Source organism: Tursiops truncatus, chromosome 2 (genome assembly GCF_011762595.2).
Source record: "Tursiops truncatus isolate mTurTru1 chromosome 2, mTurTru1.mat.Y, whole genome shotgun sequence".
NCBI classification, from domain to species: domain Eukaryota; kingdom Metazoa; phylum Chordata; class Mammalia; order Artiodactyla; family Delphinidae; genus Tursiops; species Tursiops truncatus.
The window spans coordinates 4,959,163-4,974,535 of NC_047035.1; the positions used below are offsets into that span (position 1 = coordinate 4,959,163).

The 15,373-nt window shown below is 44.2% G+C and overlaps 1 protein-coding gene across 2 annotated transcripts in view; it reads left to right on the forward strand.

Moving 5' to 3' along the window:
- WARS1 (tryptophanyl-tRNA synthetase 1) overlaps positions 1–15,373 on the forward strand; it is a 34,569-nt gene that overhangs the window by 6,537 nt on the left and 12,659 nt on the right. For both annotated transcript variants that reach the window (XM_019952383.3, XM_019952373.3), the window contains exons 3-6: positions 4,808–5,021; positions 6,153–6,261; positions 14,253–14,372; positions 15,082–15,264. In XM_019952383.3, the coding sequence (XP_019807942.2) occupies positions 4,808–5,021; positions 6,153–6,261; positions 14,253–14,372; positions 15,082–15,264 (626 nt within the window). The remainder of the gene's footprint in view (positions 1–4,807; positions 5,022–6,152; positions 6,262–14,252; positions 14,373–15,081; positions 15,265–15,373) is intronic.

The window sequence follows — 15,373 nt, forward strand, 5'->3', positions numbered from 1 at the left end:
ACTGGTCCTCTGAATTTTTTATTTTTTGACTTATTTTCCTCATTTATTTTTCTTTTTGTTCTTCTTTTAGGTATGTTTCGTCAACTTCTAACCCTCCTATGGTTTTTCACTTATTCTGTCATTTTTGGCTTCCAAGAGCTCGTTTGACCTCTGAACATGCCTTTCCTCATAGCTCTCTGCTCCTATTTCATGGGTGCACTGTCCTTCTGTCTCTGAGATCTTGGTGATAGTTTTCCCAGTGTTCTCCACCCACTTTATAAACTCGGTTTCTTCCAAGTTAGCTTTTTGTTCCTTCTGCCTTTTGCATTAGATGCCGTCGTCTGGTGTTTGGTGACGCTCAGCCGTGTAGTGGCACTTTAGCGGGAGCGCTCAGAGCTGGGAGGGGCTTGTCCTGTGGCTTTCCCTTCCCTGGACGGCAGCCACGCTGCTCTCTGGCCTTGGGAAGGCTTCAGTGTCAGGGTCTTTAGAGCTCTTCTTTGAGGCTTGTAGAGTCCCCAGAGAGGACTCCTCCAGTCTGCTGTCCAGAGGGTACGGGTCCGGCCGCCAGCCTTGTGAGCTGAGTGGGGCAGAGGAGCTGGGCTGTGTGATCGCTCGCTGAAGCCCCCGTTCTCTGTGCACTGCCCCCGCCCCCGCCCCCGCTGGGCAAAGCGCCTCCAGTCTGGACACTTTTTACTCTCCTTGATGAGACACTAAACCTCTGGATGGGGGAGGGGGGATGTACCGGGTAGCGGGGAGATCTCAGTAACTGCTTCTTAGACAGACTTTCAAAGTGCTCCTAGTTTTACAGCCCGCTTTCACCCTCACTTCTTTGAGTACCTAGGGCCGCCAATGCCCAGACCTCTCAGGGATTCCACAGCAATGTAAGTCCAGTCGCTGCCCAGGTTCCCCGTGTTGTCTTAGCATTTGTTCTTCTCCCGTGTTCGGTCAGGTACCACTCATCCCTCCGCTTTCCAGCTTCTGAATCTTGTTGCTGTCATCCTCTTCCTGTTCCCTTGGTCCTCGTGGGTTATGCCTTTTTTAAAGATCTCTTTGCTGTTGCTGCAGTGGGTTTTAGAAGTGTAACCCATTCAGTCTGCGTCTGTAACCATCACCTAAGCACTTTCTTTCACTCTCGGTCACCCAGCTTCTTCATGTCCATGACTTCCTCGTCTGTCACTTCCAATCCCTGTCGTCGTCTTTTCAAAAATCTCTTCCTAGGTTCTCACCAGATGGTATCAACCATATCACAGTCACTCCAGTAGTTTACTTTGACTATTTGGACCCTAAATAATCCATTACATTTTAAAAGAAAGAAACAGTGATATCCAAAAAAAGGAGTTGATTATTCACAGAAAGGGGTTTACAACACCAGGCAGGGCTCAATAGATGAGGCTAAGTTGTTTTAAAAAAAAAAAATCTGAAAACCTAAAATAAATAAAGGACCGAAATGTTGATCATTTACTCTATAAACCCATTTCAGGAACCTGACGGTGATATTTTTGTCATTTAACGTTAAATTCGAATAATGTTAATAAATGCTTTTAGTTAGTAACTCTTAGTGACTCCAGTTATGTTCAGCATTTTAGCAAACAATACTTAACATGGTTTTTTTTTTAACATCTTGATTGGAGTACAATTGCTTTACAATGGTGTGTTAGTTTCTGCTGTATAACAAAGTGAATCAGTTCTACATATACATACATCCCCATATCTCCTCCCTCTTGCGTCTCCCTCCCACCCTCCCTATCCCACCCCTCTAGGTGGTCACAAAGCACTGAGCTGATCTCCCTGTGCTAAGCAGCTGCTTCCCACTAGGTAGCTATTTTACATTTGGTAGTATATATAAGTCCATGCCTCTCTCTCACTTCGTCCCAGCTTACCCTTCCCCCTCCCCGTGTCCTCAAGTCCATTCTCTACATCTGCATCTTTATTCCTGCCCTGCCCCTAGGTTCATCAGTACCATTTCTTTAGATTCCATACATGTGCTTTAGCATACGTTATTTGTTTTTCTCTTTCTGACTTACTTCACTCTGTGTGACAGACTCTAGGTCCATCCACCTCATCACAAATAACTCAATTTCGTTCCTTTTTGTGTCTGAGTAATATTCCCTTGTATGTATGTACCACATCTTCTTTATCCATTCATCTGTAAGTGGACACTTAGGTTGCTTCCATGTCCTGGCTATTGTAAGTAGTGCTGCAATGAACATTGTTAACACAGTTTAGAATAACTCTTTAGAGGGTGGTCTTTGACTAATGCGTAGTCAGCTGACTCAACAAGAGAGATCAGAGGTTACATGATGAAACCAGAGTTAAATGGAGTAAGTTTGTATCTGACCCTGAAATGTATCATACTAGAAGCACCTGATGTTTTGGAAATTCACTTTAAGTGAAATAGCTGAGCTACTCGGGGATCTCTGGTCCAGTGAGGGTGCCGCAGGCTCTTCCTCCACTCTCTCTGCCGTCTGTCCAGGTCATGGCCCTCGGCGTTCTTTCTCCTTCGTGTACCAAGAGAATAACACCCACTGCTTTCAGAAGCAGTAGCTCACAAAGCTTCTCCTGGCGGGTAGGTCGGAATCTGGGGGCTCTAACGGGAGACGGTTAGAGCGGGATTCACGAAATGACACTGGATCGTAGGGGTTAAGGTAGAGAACAGAGCCTTTTTTCTTCTTCTTTTAGTTTAAGTAAACTTTTTAAATTGAAATACATCATTCGTTCAGAAAAATATGGAGATCACAAACAGGCAGCTCACTGAATTTTCACAAAATGACCAAACCTGTGTAACCAGCATCCAGTTGGAGAAATGGCACAGAAGCCACCCTCGGGCCGCTTCAGGCCCTGCCTCTACTCTCCCAAGAGAGGCCTCCACCCTGCCTCCCCCACTGTGGATAGTTCCTTCTGTGTTGGAACTTTATTTAATCAGGTAGTGTATATAGAGTCTTTCATGTCTGGCTTTTTTCAGAACATCAGCTTTTAAAATCTGTTTCAATGTCCTGGTCCATGTTAGATTGAGAACAAGAAAACGGACAAGACGAGCCTGCTTGTCTGTTTCGGTCCCATTCCAGTTAACAGGTGGTCCTTGAACTGGGACCCTGGTTAGATGTTTGACTTTCAAAGAGCCACCTGGTTGGAAGCTGAGTTAGGCCACATAGAGTATGAATGTCACACAGCTGGTGATTAAAGGGTAGTGACTTCAGGGCACTTCAAAGCAAGGTAATTCTCCCATAGATAACTTGATAGATCATGCTTGCTAAGCCTTTATTCTGCTGCACGTACAGCCTAGGCACTACCGTAATGAGGTGAGGAAAACATGCTTGCCTGTCTAAGGTAGGCCAACATCCTGTCTCTTGCATGAGGTCTATCCATGGGGCTATTGATGCCACAACTCTGACTCGTTTAAACGATGAATTCCAGATGGTTTCGGAGTTTGAAACACAAATCTGTGCTTGCGAAATCACCCTACAGTAACAGTCCTCTGTGGCCCAGGTGCCGTACCTGACAGAGGAGCTCTCTCTGAATGGAGTTTGGTGCTGTGATGTTTCTCCACTGGGAAGCCCAGTTTATAGCACATTGTGTATAAACTCTAAATGGAAGTGTTTGTATTTCCCTTGGCAAGCAGATTGGACTGTGTATATTCTTTGTGATCTAATCCAGCAAGGCCAATTGTGGGAGTAGAGCTTTAGGGCATAGCATGACTGATCTGCTTAATTAGGTTTGCTTTTTCAAATGCCAGGCTTCCAGGGGTGGCTAGTGTGGGCTCCTGGAAGAGAGGAGGTCTTTAATAGGTTTCCAGCTTACCCAAGGATATATTTTACATTTGTTTTTCTTATGCTTATTTTAAAACACTAAATGTGCAAACACTTTGGACAGCTTGATAAGACTCCAAAATGCTGTAGTATAACTGTTTCCCAGTGAATCCCTCCTTAATTTATGACCTGAAAGTCTGTATTTTTTCCTTGCCTTTATCTGTTTTCACAATGTCTACTTGAGTTGCTGTTGCTGTCCTTGGTGGCATCGTTGTTTAAGTTTCCATAAATATTCATCTCAACCTGTGTGGATTGTAAAAACAAGTTCCAGTGCAGAGCTCAGTGTAATTGATTAGTGGAGCTTGTCCCATATGTTCGCTGGCATTGGTGGTGTTTAAGTAACATTTAGCACATTAACTCTGTCATAAACAACGGTGTAAATTGTGTCGCTACACGTATCCTATAGTGTTTGTGGTAGTAATCCGTAGCACTAGACCAACAGATAAAAAAAAACAAAGGGGCTTCCCTGGTGATGCAGTGGTTAAGAATCCGCCTGCCAATGCAGGGGACACGGGTTCGAGCCCTGGTCCAGGAAGATCCCATATGCCGCGGAGCTACTAAGCCTGTGCACCACAACTACTGAGCCTGCGCTCTAGAGCCCATGAGCCACAACTACTGAGGCTGGCGCGCCTAGAGCCTGTGCTCCGCAACAAGAGAAGCCACCGCAATGAGAAGCCCGTGCTCCGCAACTAGAGAGAGCCCACGCGCAGCAACGAAGACCCAACGCAGCCACAAATAAATAAATAAAATAAATAGATTTTTTTTAAATCATAAATTAAAATAAGTTCAGGCCCATGACTTGCTGTGTGTCCATGGGCAAGCTCCTTCACCTCTCTGAGTCTCACGTTCTTCAACTGGAAAAGAACAGTGACAATGACGCCTTCCTCGTAGGGTCATTGTAAGGCTAAAGGAGGTAATGTGTGTGAAAGCAGTTAGCACAACACCTGCCACACAGCAGTAACATTCGGCAAATGTTAGTCGTCGTTAATACACTCAGCCTTCACCCTTGCTCCTTTCTGCAGAATGAAATTGATTCCGCAGTGGAGATGTTGTTATCCTTGAAAATGAGCTACAAAGCTGCCACGGGGGAGGATTACAAGGCTGACTACCCTCCAAGGGACCCGGCACCTGGGAGTGATGGTGGCCTGGATGCCACAGAAGCAGGCGAGGATTTTGTGGACCCATGGACAGTACAGACAAGCAGTGCGAAAGGCATTGACTATGACAAGCTCATCGGTACGTTATGGGAAAAGCCCCAGCTTTTAGGAGTGATTCCATTGAGTTGATTCCACTGATGTTTTCTAATTTGAATTAATCATACATCCAGTCAAGCTTCAATGCCAAGGAGAAAATAGATCCTAAAATCTTTTGTGGTGCATTTTATTCCCAGAGGATTATTGTTAATTAACATAACAATATAAAATAAATCTCAAAATAATGATTTATAGTAGAGAGCTTAGTAGAAGCTTTTTCCTTTTTTTGAGCAATTCAGAACTTGGGGAAGGTCCATGGAACTGGGCATCTTTACAGTCACTTACGTTGTCTCTAACTTAGTGGGTACAAGTCAGTCATAGATTACTTAAGGTTTCTCCTCCAGTGTGATACTGAGTGTGGAGCTAAACAGCTGGAAGTCAGCTTAAGAAAGATGACTCCTCACAGGGGGCAGGTCCTCACTGCCAAGCCCTTCACTGGAGGGCTTCCTGCTCAGGAAAATCCTTACTCTGAGAACATTGATGGCTGTCAAAAAAGAAACAGAACTAAAATGTTCTTACCTAAGTCTAAGCCATTTTCCATGATTTATTATAGACTATCAATGAGGGAAAATTCTCTTGAAGACAGCTGTTAATTCGGTTAAAGACTATTTAAATTTATGGTTGTGAGTGAATATAAATGATAGCTTAATGAGCAGTCAGCAGCGGGGGCGTGTGTGTGTGTGCGTGTGTGTGTGTGTGTGTGCGTGCGTGTGTGTGTGCGTGTGTGTGTGCATGTGCGTGTGTGTGTGTGTGCGTGTGCGTGCGTGTGTGTGTGCGTGTGCGCGTGTGTGCGTGTGTGTGTGTGTGCGTGTGCGTGTGTGTGTGTGTGTGTGTGTGTGTGTGGTTGCCTGGAGTTGCTGGCTAAACTGCATTCTGGATCTGCTTCCTGTCAGAATCCCATCCCAGACAAAAGAGCATTTTGTTCTGTAATTTATTCTCTGTTCTGCTGGCTGTGACCTCCACTCTGGGCTGGTGGAAGGGACCAGAGCCTCAGGCCTGAAGAGGCCTGGGTCTGTTGAGACTGTGCGTGGATCACAAGGCTTTCCCTCTCGTTTCAGCAATATCACCAAACCTCCCACCACCTGAGATCGGCATCTCTTCTTTTTTTTTCCAGTTCGGTTCGGAAGCAGTAAAATTGACAAGGAGCTGATAAACCGAATAGAGAGAGCCACGGGTCAGAGGCCGCACCGCTTCCTGCGCAGGGGAATCTTCTTCTCACACAGGTCAGGGTCTTCTCACTGCAGGGCCTCCCACCCCTCCTCTTCTTCTAATGAAGAAAACTATCAGGGTGCTGTTCCCTCAGACCTCCAGGCCCTTGCGGCGAGTGGTTGCCAGTTGGCAGAAGGCCGGTTCCACCTCCTGTGCTGGCAGTGACTGGCCGTGGGATGGTGCCCGTCCCTTCACCTCTGGCCCTTAGTTTATTCACCTGTAAACTGCCCACCTCACAAGGTGAAGGTCAAGTACACAGCAGATGAGATTCATGCCAGGTTACGTGCAATAAACTATAAAATGTCACAAAACAAAAGAGATCAACGTGTCCAAGTTCAGCATTTCCCATGAGATAAGCAGGAGGCTTCCTGAAATTACATACTTCTTCCTCCTATTGTTCTGGCCTACTCATAAATAATAGCCAAAGAGTCGCTTTGCTGTGCACCTGAAACTATCACAGCGTTGTTCATCAGCTATACACCAATACAAAATTAAAAGTTAAAAAAAAGTTAAAAAAAGAGAGAGAAACTAATAGAGCGAACACGCACAGAATATCCCTACCTGAGATCATAAATTCCATGCAGATAACATCAGAGAACAGCCGGCTTCTGAGTGAGGTCTTGCCTCTCCCACCCCACACATCGCCTCGGGTTGGGTTCAAGGCCATGTTCGTGGAGCTTATAGTCCGAGGTAGGGTTGTTCTGTTCTGCCCGCACATCAGGGTTACGGAGAGCACGTGCAGGACAGAACTCGGCAGTCTGCCGAACACTTTAAATTCTACAGGCCGAGAACTCCAAGCCCCGCTCAGCCCTCTTTCTGGGCAGAATGCAATCAAAGCTTTTTCCTTAATTGAGATTTAATTCACATGACATAAAATTCACCTTCTGAAAGTACATAATTCAGTGGGTTTTTCTGGTGTATTCGCAAGGTTGTGCAACCATCACCACTGTCTAATTCCAGAACATTTTCCTCACCCCAAAAAATAACCCTCTACCCATTAGCAGTCACTCCCTATTCCTCCCTCCCCACCAGCACCACTGGCAACCACTAACCTACTTCCTGTGTCCGTGGATTTGCCTGTTCTGAACATTTCATATAAATAGAATCATACCACATGTGGCCTTTTGTGTCTGGCTTCATTCACTTAGCATCATGTTTTCAAAGTTCCTCCATGATGTATCATATGTCAGTACTTCATTCCTTTTCATACCTGAAAAATATTTTATTGAATGGACATACCCTCCCATTCAACAGTTGATGGACATTTGGGGTATTTTCACTTTTGGGTTATCAATAATGCTGCTCCGAACACTTGCATACAGGTTTTTTTTTTTAATAAATTTATTTATTTTATTTATTTAGTTTTGGCTGTGTTGGGTCTTCATTGCTGTCTGTGGGCTTTTTCTAGTTGCGGCGAGCGGAGGCTTCTCTTCGTTGCGGTGGGCGGACTTCTCACTGCCGTGGCTTCTCTTGTTGCGGAGCACAGGCTCTAGGCACTCGGGCTTCAGTAGTTGTGGCGCGCAGGCTCAGTAGTTGTGGTGCACGGGCTTAGTTGCTGCACGGCATGTGGGATCTTCCCAGACCAGGGCTCGAACCCGTGTCCCCTGCATTGGCAGGAGGATTCTTAACCACTGCGCCACCAGGGAAGTCCTGTATACAGGCTTTTATGTGGACATATATTTTAAGTTCTCTTGAGTGTGTACGTGGGAGTGGAACTGCTGGGTCATAAGTTAACCATTTAACTTTTTGAGGAACTTCCAAACTGTTTTCCACAGTGACTGCATCATTTTGCATTCCCACCAGCAAAGTGCAAACAAAGGTCCCAGTTTCTCCACATCCTCGCCAACATTTATTCTTTTCCATTTTGTGTTTTTCCATAACCATACTAGTAAGTGTGAGGTGGTATTTCACTGTGATTTTGATTTGTATTTCCATAATGACTAATGATGTTGAGAACCTTTTCATATGCTTATTGACTGTTTTTATGTATTCTTTAGAGAACTGTCTCCTCTGATCCTTTGCCAACTTTTTAATTGGGTTATTTATCTTTTCATTATTGAGTTATAATAGTTCTTTATATATTCTGGATACTAGTTTCTTATCAAATACTTGATTTTCAAATATTAGCTCTTAATTTACAGTGTCCTTAGAAGCACAAATTTTTAATTTTGATGAAATCCAGTTTTCTTCTGTTTGTTTTTCGTTGCTTGGTGTCATATCTAAGAAACCATTGCCTAATTCAAGGTCATGAATATTTACACCTGTTTTTTCTTCTAAGAGTTTTATTCTTTTAGCCCTTACATTTAGGTCTCTGATCCATTTTGAGTTAATTTTTGTATATATGTGAGGGAGGATTCAACTTCATTCTTTTGCATGTGAATATCCAGTTGTCCCAGCGCCAATTTTTGAAGACTGTTGTTGAATTTTCTTGACACTCTTGTTGAAAATCAATTGACCGTATATTTAAGGGTTTATTAAATATACTACATAGTCTTGATTACTGTAGCTTTGTAGTAAGTTTTGACACTGGAAAGTGTGAGTCCTCCAACGTTGTTCTTCTCAAGATTATTTTGGCTGTTCTAGGTCCCTTGCATTTCCAAGTGAATTTTAGGATCAACTTGCTAATTTCTGTAAAAAAGGCAGCTAGGATTTTGGTAGAGATTTTGCACTGAATCTATAGATCAATTTGGGGAGTGTTGCCATCTTAAAATATCAAGTCTTCCTATCCATGCACATAGACGTCTTTCCATTCACCAGGTCTTTAGTTTCTTCCAGCAGTGTTTTATAGTTTTCAGTGTACAAGTCTTGCACTTCCTTTTTTTAAATAAATTTATTTATTTATTTATTTTTGGCTGCATTGGGTCTTTGTTGCTGCGCGCGGGCTTCTCACTGCGGTGGCTTCTCTTGTTGTGGAGCATGGGCTCTAGGTGCGTGGGCTTCAGTAGTTGTGCCACGTGGGCTCTAGAGCGCAGCCTCAGTAGTTGTGGCACACGGGCTTAGTTGCTCCGTGGCATGTGGGATCTTCCCAGACCAGGGCTCAAACCCGTGTCCCCGACATTGGCAGGCAGATTCTTAACCACTGTGCCACCAGGGAAGCCCCAAGCCTTGCACTTCTTTTGTTAGATTTATTCCTAAGGTTTTGTTTGTTTTGATGCTGTTGAAGATAACGTTTTCTTCATTTCTTTTTTGGATTGTTCATTGCTGTTTCTGAAGGGAAAGCACACTCCTGCGTGTTTCCTCTAGCTCAGTGCTCACTGCAGCTCTGCTTCACTTCTGATACCGGATGTGTGGGGTTTCCACACATCAGGTTCTGCAGCACAAGCTGGTGTCTTACAATTATACCCAGTTCTGACACTGTCTACCTGGAGATAGCGTGTGATCCCACAGGTTAAGGGCTCAGTCCCAGAAGACTGCCCCCCACCTCCCTACTTCAGACAGGAATCACGGGTCTGGACTGTTACCCGTGCCATAAATCAGAGGGTCCCATGACTGCTTCGTGGAGTGAATTTGCCAGAGCATCTCACGTAAGTCAGGAAAACATTTTACTTACTAGATTACCAGTTTATTATAAAAGGTATAATTCAAGAACAGCCAGATGGAAGAGGTGCACAAGGCAGGGTGTGTGGGAGCACAGCGCTTCCATGGTCTCGCTGGGCACCTCTCTCCCCACTTCTCCATGTGTTCACCAACCCGGAAGCTCTCTGAAGCTGTCCTTTGGGTTTTTATAGAGCCTTCACTACATAGACGTGATTATTTAAATCACTGGCCACTGGTAATTAAACTCAATATCCAGCCCCTCCGCCCTCCCCAGAAAGTGGGGCGAAGGCAGGGGGGACTGAAAGTTCCAATCCTCTAATCAGAGTTAGCTCCCCTGGGAACCAGCCCGCCTCCTTAGGTTATCTATGGGCTTTCCAAAAGTCACTTAAGTAACATAAATTTTGGTGTGGTTGAAAGGAGCTTATTATATGAATAACACTCCTATCTTTATCATTCTTTTCACGTAGGAAATTCCCACAATGGTTAAAGGAGCTCTGTGCTTGAAACAGGATAGAACGAAGACCAAATGTGTATTTCTTACAATCAATCACAATATTGCACTACTGTAGAGAAATACCACAACTGATTTTTGTTTGTTGATCTTACGTGCTGCAACTTTGCCGAGTTCATTTATTAGTTCTTATTAAAAAAAACAAAATTCAGCCACATAAATTTGAAGATCTAATTATCTTTATTCAGTGATTCATAAATCAGGCAGCCTCCCATCTAGCAACTAGAAAGGCGCTCCAAGGGGTTTTACAAAATGGAAGCTTTTTACAGGGAGAGGGGTGGGGCAAGGGAGGAATTAGCAAAAGGGAAAAAAGGACTATTTTTAGGCCAGGACATCTTTTTGTGGACGGGAATGGCAAGGGTTTTACCAGGCAGATTGATTCTTGAGGGATCGAAGGTGTAGGGCAGGAGACAGTTTACCTCATAGGTGCTGAGCAGGAAATTCCAGACTGGTTGATTAAGATTACATTTCTGGGGAAGGTGGAAAGTGCAGTTAAATCAGATATTAAGTCTAGGTTTAGTGTCATGGGCTTTAACATGATACCATGTGGGCCTGTGGTTTTCTTTTTAACATTCTCTTTTTTTTTTTCTTTTTTTGTGGATTCTGGAGCATTTTTGTTATATAGCATTATTTCACCTGTGAGTAAGGATAATTTTACTTCTTCCTTTCCAATTTGGATTTCTTTTTCTTGCCTAATTGCTCTGGCTAGAAATTCTAGTACAGTCCTTGTGAAAGTGAGCATCCTTGTCTGATTCCTGATCTTAGGGGGAAATCTTTCAGTCTTTCACCATTGAGTAGCTTTGGGTTTTCCATAAATGCCCTTCATTTTAAGGAAGTTCCCTTCTGTTCTGAGTTTGTTGAGTATTTTTATCATGAAAGAATATTGGGTTTTATCAAATCCTTTTTCTTCCTCTGTTGAGATGATCATGTGGCTTTTGTCATGCTTTCTATTAATACCGTGTATCACATTGATGGATTTTTGTATGTTGAACCAAGTTTGCATTCCTGGAACAAATTCCAGTTGATTATGGTGTGTAATCCTTTTTATATGTTGCTGGATTTGGTTTGTGAGTTGCTGAAGATTTTTTCATCTGTATTCATAAGGGACATTGGTCTGTAGTTTTCTTTTGATGTCTTTGCTTTGGGTATCAGAATAATACTGGCTTCATAGCATGAGTTGAGACGTATTCCCTCTTCCATTTTTCTGGAAGTTTGTGAAGGATTGTTGTTAATTCTCTTTTGAAAATTTGAGAGAATTCACTAGTGAAGCCATCTGGCCCGAGGCTTTTCTTTGTGTGACTTTTTTTTATTCCTAGTTCAATTTCTTTGCTTGCTATAGATCTGTTCAGATTTTCTATTTCTTCTTGAGTCAGTTTTGGTAAATTTGTCTATTACATCAAGGTTGTCTAACTTGCTGGCATACAGCTGTTCCTAGTATTATTCCCTTATAATCCTTTTTACTCCTATAAAGTGTTTAGTACTGTTGACTTTGGTAATTTGAGTCTTTTGTTTTTTTAGCTCAAGCTTTATCAATTTTGTTGATCTTAAATCAAATTTTTATCTTAGCATTTTACAGTTCTCACTGCCCTGTGACGTATTTACTTCAGTATAATAATGCTGTGGGCTCTTGGTTTAGGGAGGCATAGGACTTGAAGCTTTGGCCATGCTCAGATTTAAGAACGCCTCTCAGGTCTGTGAAGTAGGCGTTTGATGAGATCTGCCACGCGCTGTCTCCCTCTGCAGCCGAGGGGGCCCTGCGGGAAGCCATCCTCACAAAGCTGAGCCCAGCACGGGAGCCTCGTCGGCGCCCTGCCCTCGGGACAGCACCCCTCGGGACAGCACGTCGTGAGTGCTCAGAGACTTCCTGCAAAGCCATCTGGAGCAGCGCAGCCGGGACCTGGTCTCCGTGCTCCCACTGCAGGTGGCACAGGTTCAGTCCCTGGTTGGGGAGCTAAGATCTCACATGCCACACGGTGCGGCAAAAAAATAAAAAGAGCAGCTCATGGGACGGCTGTGCTCTTTTTCTTTTCTATAAGCTGATAGAAGTTTGATTTGGTTACTCATGAGAAACAGAGAAGGACTCTTTTTCTTCCAAAATCAAGTGTTTCATTCTTTCCTTATCTCAGAAGCACTGGGTGATCATTCCTTGGGGAAAAATCAAAACTATGCACGAAAACCAGAATCCCCCTAATCCTATCAGCCCAGAGATAAGCACTGTTAGCCCCTGGTCTGGGGCATAAGGAGAAGTCACTTTCAGAATACTCTTGTCTGGGTTCTCCTACCCAGACCTCTGGAAAAGGCAGCTATTCCTCTTTTATTTGGGCATACTTTGCCCAGAAACAAAGAACATTCACACCCTGGAAGGGTGGTTTCATACCCTGCCAAACGTTGCAGTCACTGGCAGGGTTTGTTTTGTTTTGTGGGATTTTTTTAACGTCTTGACTGGAGTATAATTGCTTTACAATGGTGTGTTAGTTTCTGCTGTATAACAAAGTGAATCAGCTATACATATACATATATCCCCATATCTCCTCCCTCTTGCATCTCCCTCCCACCTTCCCTATCCCACCCCTCTAGGTGGTCACAAAGCACTGAGCTGATCTCCCTGTGCTAAGCAGCTGCTTCCCACTAGCTAGCTGTTTTACATTTGGTAGTGTATACATGTCCATGCCTCTCTTTCACTTCGTCCCAGCTTACCCTTCCCCCTCCCCGTGTCCTCAAGTCCATTCTCTACATCTGCATCTTTATTCCTGCCCTGCCACTAGGTTCATCAGTACCATTTCTTTAGATTCCATACATGTGCTTTAGCATACAGTATTTGTTTTTCTCTTTCTGACTTACTTCACTCTGTATGACAGTCTCTAGGTCCATCCACCTCACTACAAATAACTCAATTTCATTTCTTTTTATGGCTGAGTAATATTCCATTGTACATATGTGCCACATCTTCTTTATCCATTCACCTGTTGATGGGCATTTAGGTTGCTTCCATGTCCTGGCTATTGTAAATAGAACTGCAGTGAACATTGTGGTACATGACCCTTTTTGAATTATGGTTTTCTCTGGGTATATGCCCAGTAGTGGGATTGCTGGGTCACATGGTAGTTCTGTTTTTAGTTTTTTGAGGAACCTCCATACTGTTCTCCACAGTGGCTGTATCAATTTATATTCCCACCAACAGTGCAAGAGGGTTCCCTTTTCTCCACACCCTCTCCAGCATTTATTGTTTGTAGATTTTTTGATGATGGCCATTCTGAACCGGCAGGGGTTTTAAAAATACAGATTCCCAGGCGTCACCCCAGACCCACTGGACCAGAGTCTGTGGAGGCACAGCTCAGGCAGATGTGGTGTGGAAACAGCCGGCCAGGTGATTCTGATGCACCGCCAGGGAGGAGGCCTCTTCGTGTGCGCTGTTAGTGGACCCCAGTCCTTGGGGAGGGTGGATGATTCCAGAATAACTCCCAGATGAAGACACCTGGTCCCAGTGTAGCTGAGGGAGCCCAAAGCAGATCTCCGCCTGGGGGCATCCCTCACTTCCCTGCCTAAGTCAGGACTGTGGGAGCCCTGTGATTTCCCCCATCTGGGCCAGCAGAGTGTCGGCGCTGTGTGGTTCTCAACAAGGACGGGGTGGTGTTGGCCTGGTGTCGCTCCCAGGAAAGTGTGTGAAGCAGGCAGTACGTCAACATCGATACTTGGAGGAATTCCAAGAGAGATCCAGTGTCTGACCAACATTTAAATATATTATTCCCAATCTGCATGTCTTCCACTTTGAAAACAATCACAGGAGAACCAGCTCAGAAGAAGTTTCCTGTTGTTTTTACAGCATAAGCGCCAAGGATAACAAGCTCTAGTGATTATCCGGGTTGTTTTGTCTGTTTATCATTTCCAAATGAGCATTCACACCGCGATTTTTTTCTCAGAACATCACACTATTTTCTTTTCTCCTTTTTCCTTTAGAGACATGCATCAAATTCTTGATGCCTATGAAAATAAGAAACCATTTTACCTGTATACGGGCAGGGGCCCCTCTTCTGAAGCAATGCACGTAGGTCATCTCATCCCGTTTATCTTCACAAAGTAAGTATTGCGTCGTGTGACTGTTCTCACTTGTATTAGTGAATCAGAAATGTTAGTCACATTACTGATCAAGTATGGTGTATAAAATTACTTTGTTATTTTGAAATTCTTTTGAACCATGGAGAGACTAAATCAGCAGTATATCTGCCAATCATAGATAATATATGTATTATTTTGCCAAAAAAAAAAAAAGAAAGAAATGTTAGTCACAAACCTTGTCTAGAACTGACAAGACAGTACTAGTTCACATCTGCTTGAACAACCAAGGTCTTGGGGAGTTGCTGCCTTTGTGGCTTCTCTTCACCCTGTTCCTGGTGTCGCTTTAGCGGGATGTGGGTGGTAGAGAGAGCACTGCTTTGGAGTCAGTGGACCTGCGTCCTCCTCTTCCCCTGTCCATGTGACCATAGAAGAGTTACTTCTCTGGGCCTTAGTTTCCACATCTGCCAGAGGGAGTAATAATACCTACCACCTACAGTTCTCGTAAGGCTTCAAAATAAAGTGTGCAGGGAAACCAGCACAGAGCTGACATGGTAATAAACAGTTGTAGCCCTTATTAACAGGAGTCAAATTCACAGTGTGATCAGAGCGTGTGATTTTGTGGGCAGGGACGTTTTGACATACATTGTTAGCAGGAACCGTGTTTTCAGAGGCACAGTGGCGTTTTTCTGCAGGGAAATGAGATGACGGCCTTCTTCCCCCCCTCTCTTAGGTGGCTGCAGGATGTGTTCAATGTGCCCTTGGTCATCCAGATGACCGATGACGAGAAGTACCTGTGGAAGGACCTGACCCTGGACCAGGCCTATGGCTACGCTGTGGAGAACGCCAAGGACATCATCGCCTGCGGCTTTGACATCAAGAAGACTTTCATCTTCTCTGACCTTGACTACATGGGGTAAGGAGAGAACGCCTGCCTGCCTTTTAAATAAGTAGATGCAGATTGTAGACAAGTCATCATGGCCACGGCTGCAGCTGAAACACCTGAAGCATCTCGAGGTCTGGAA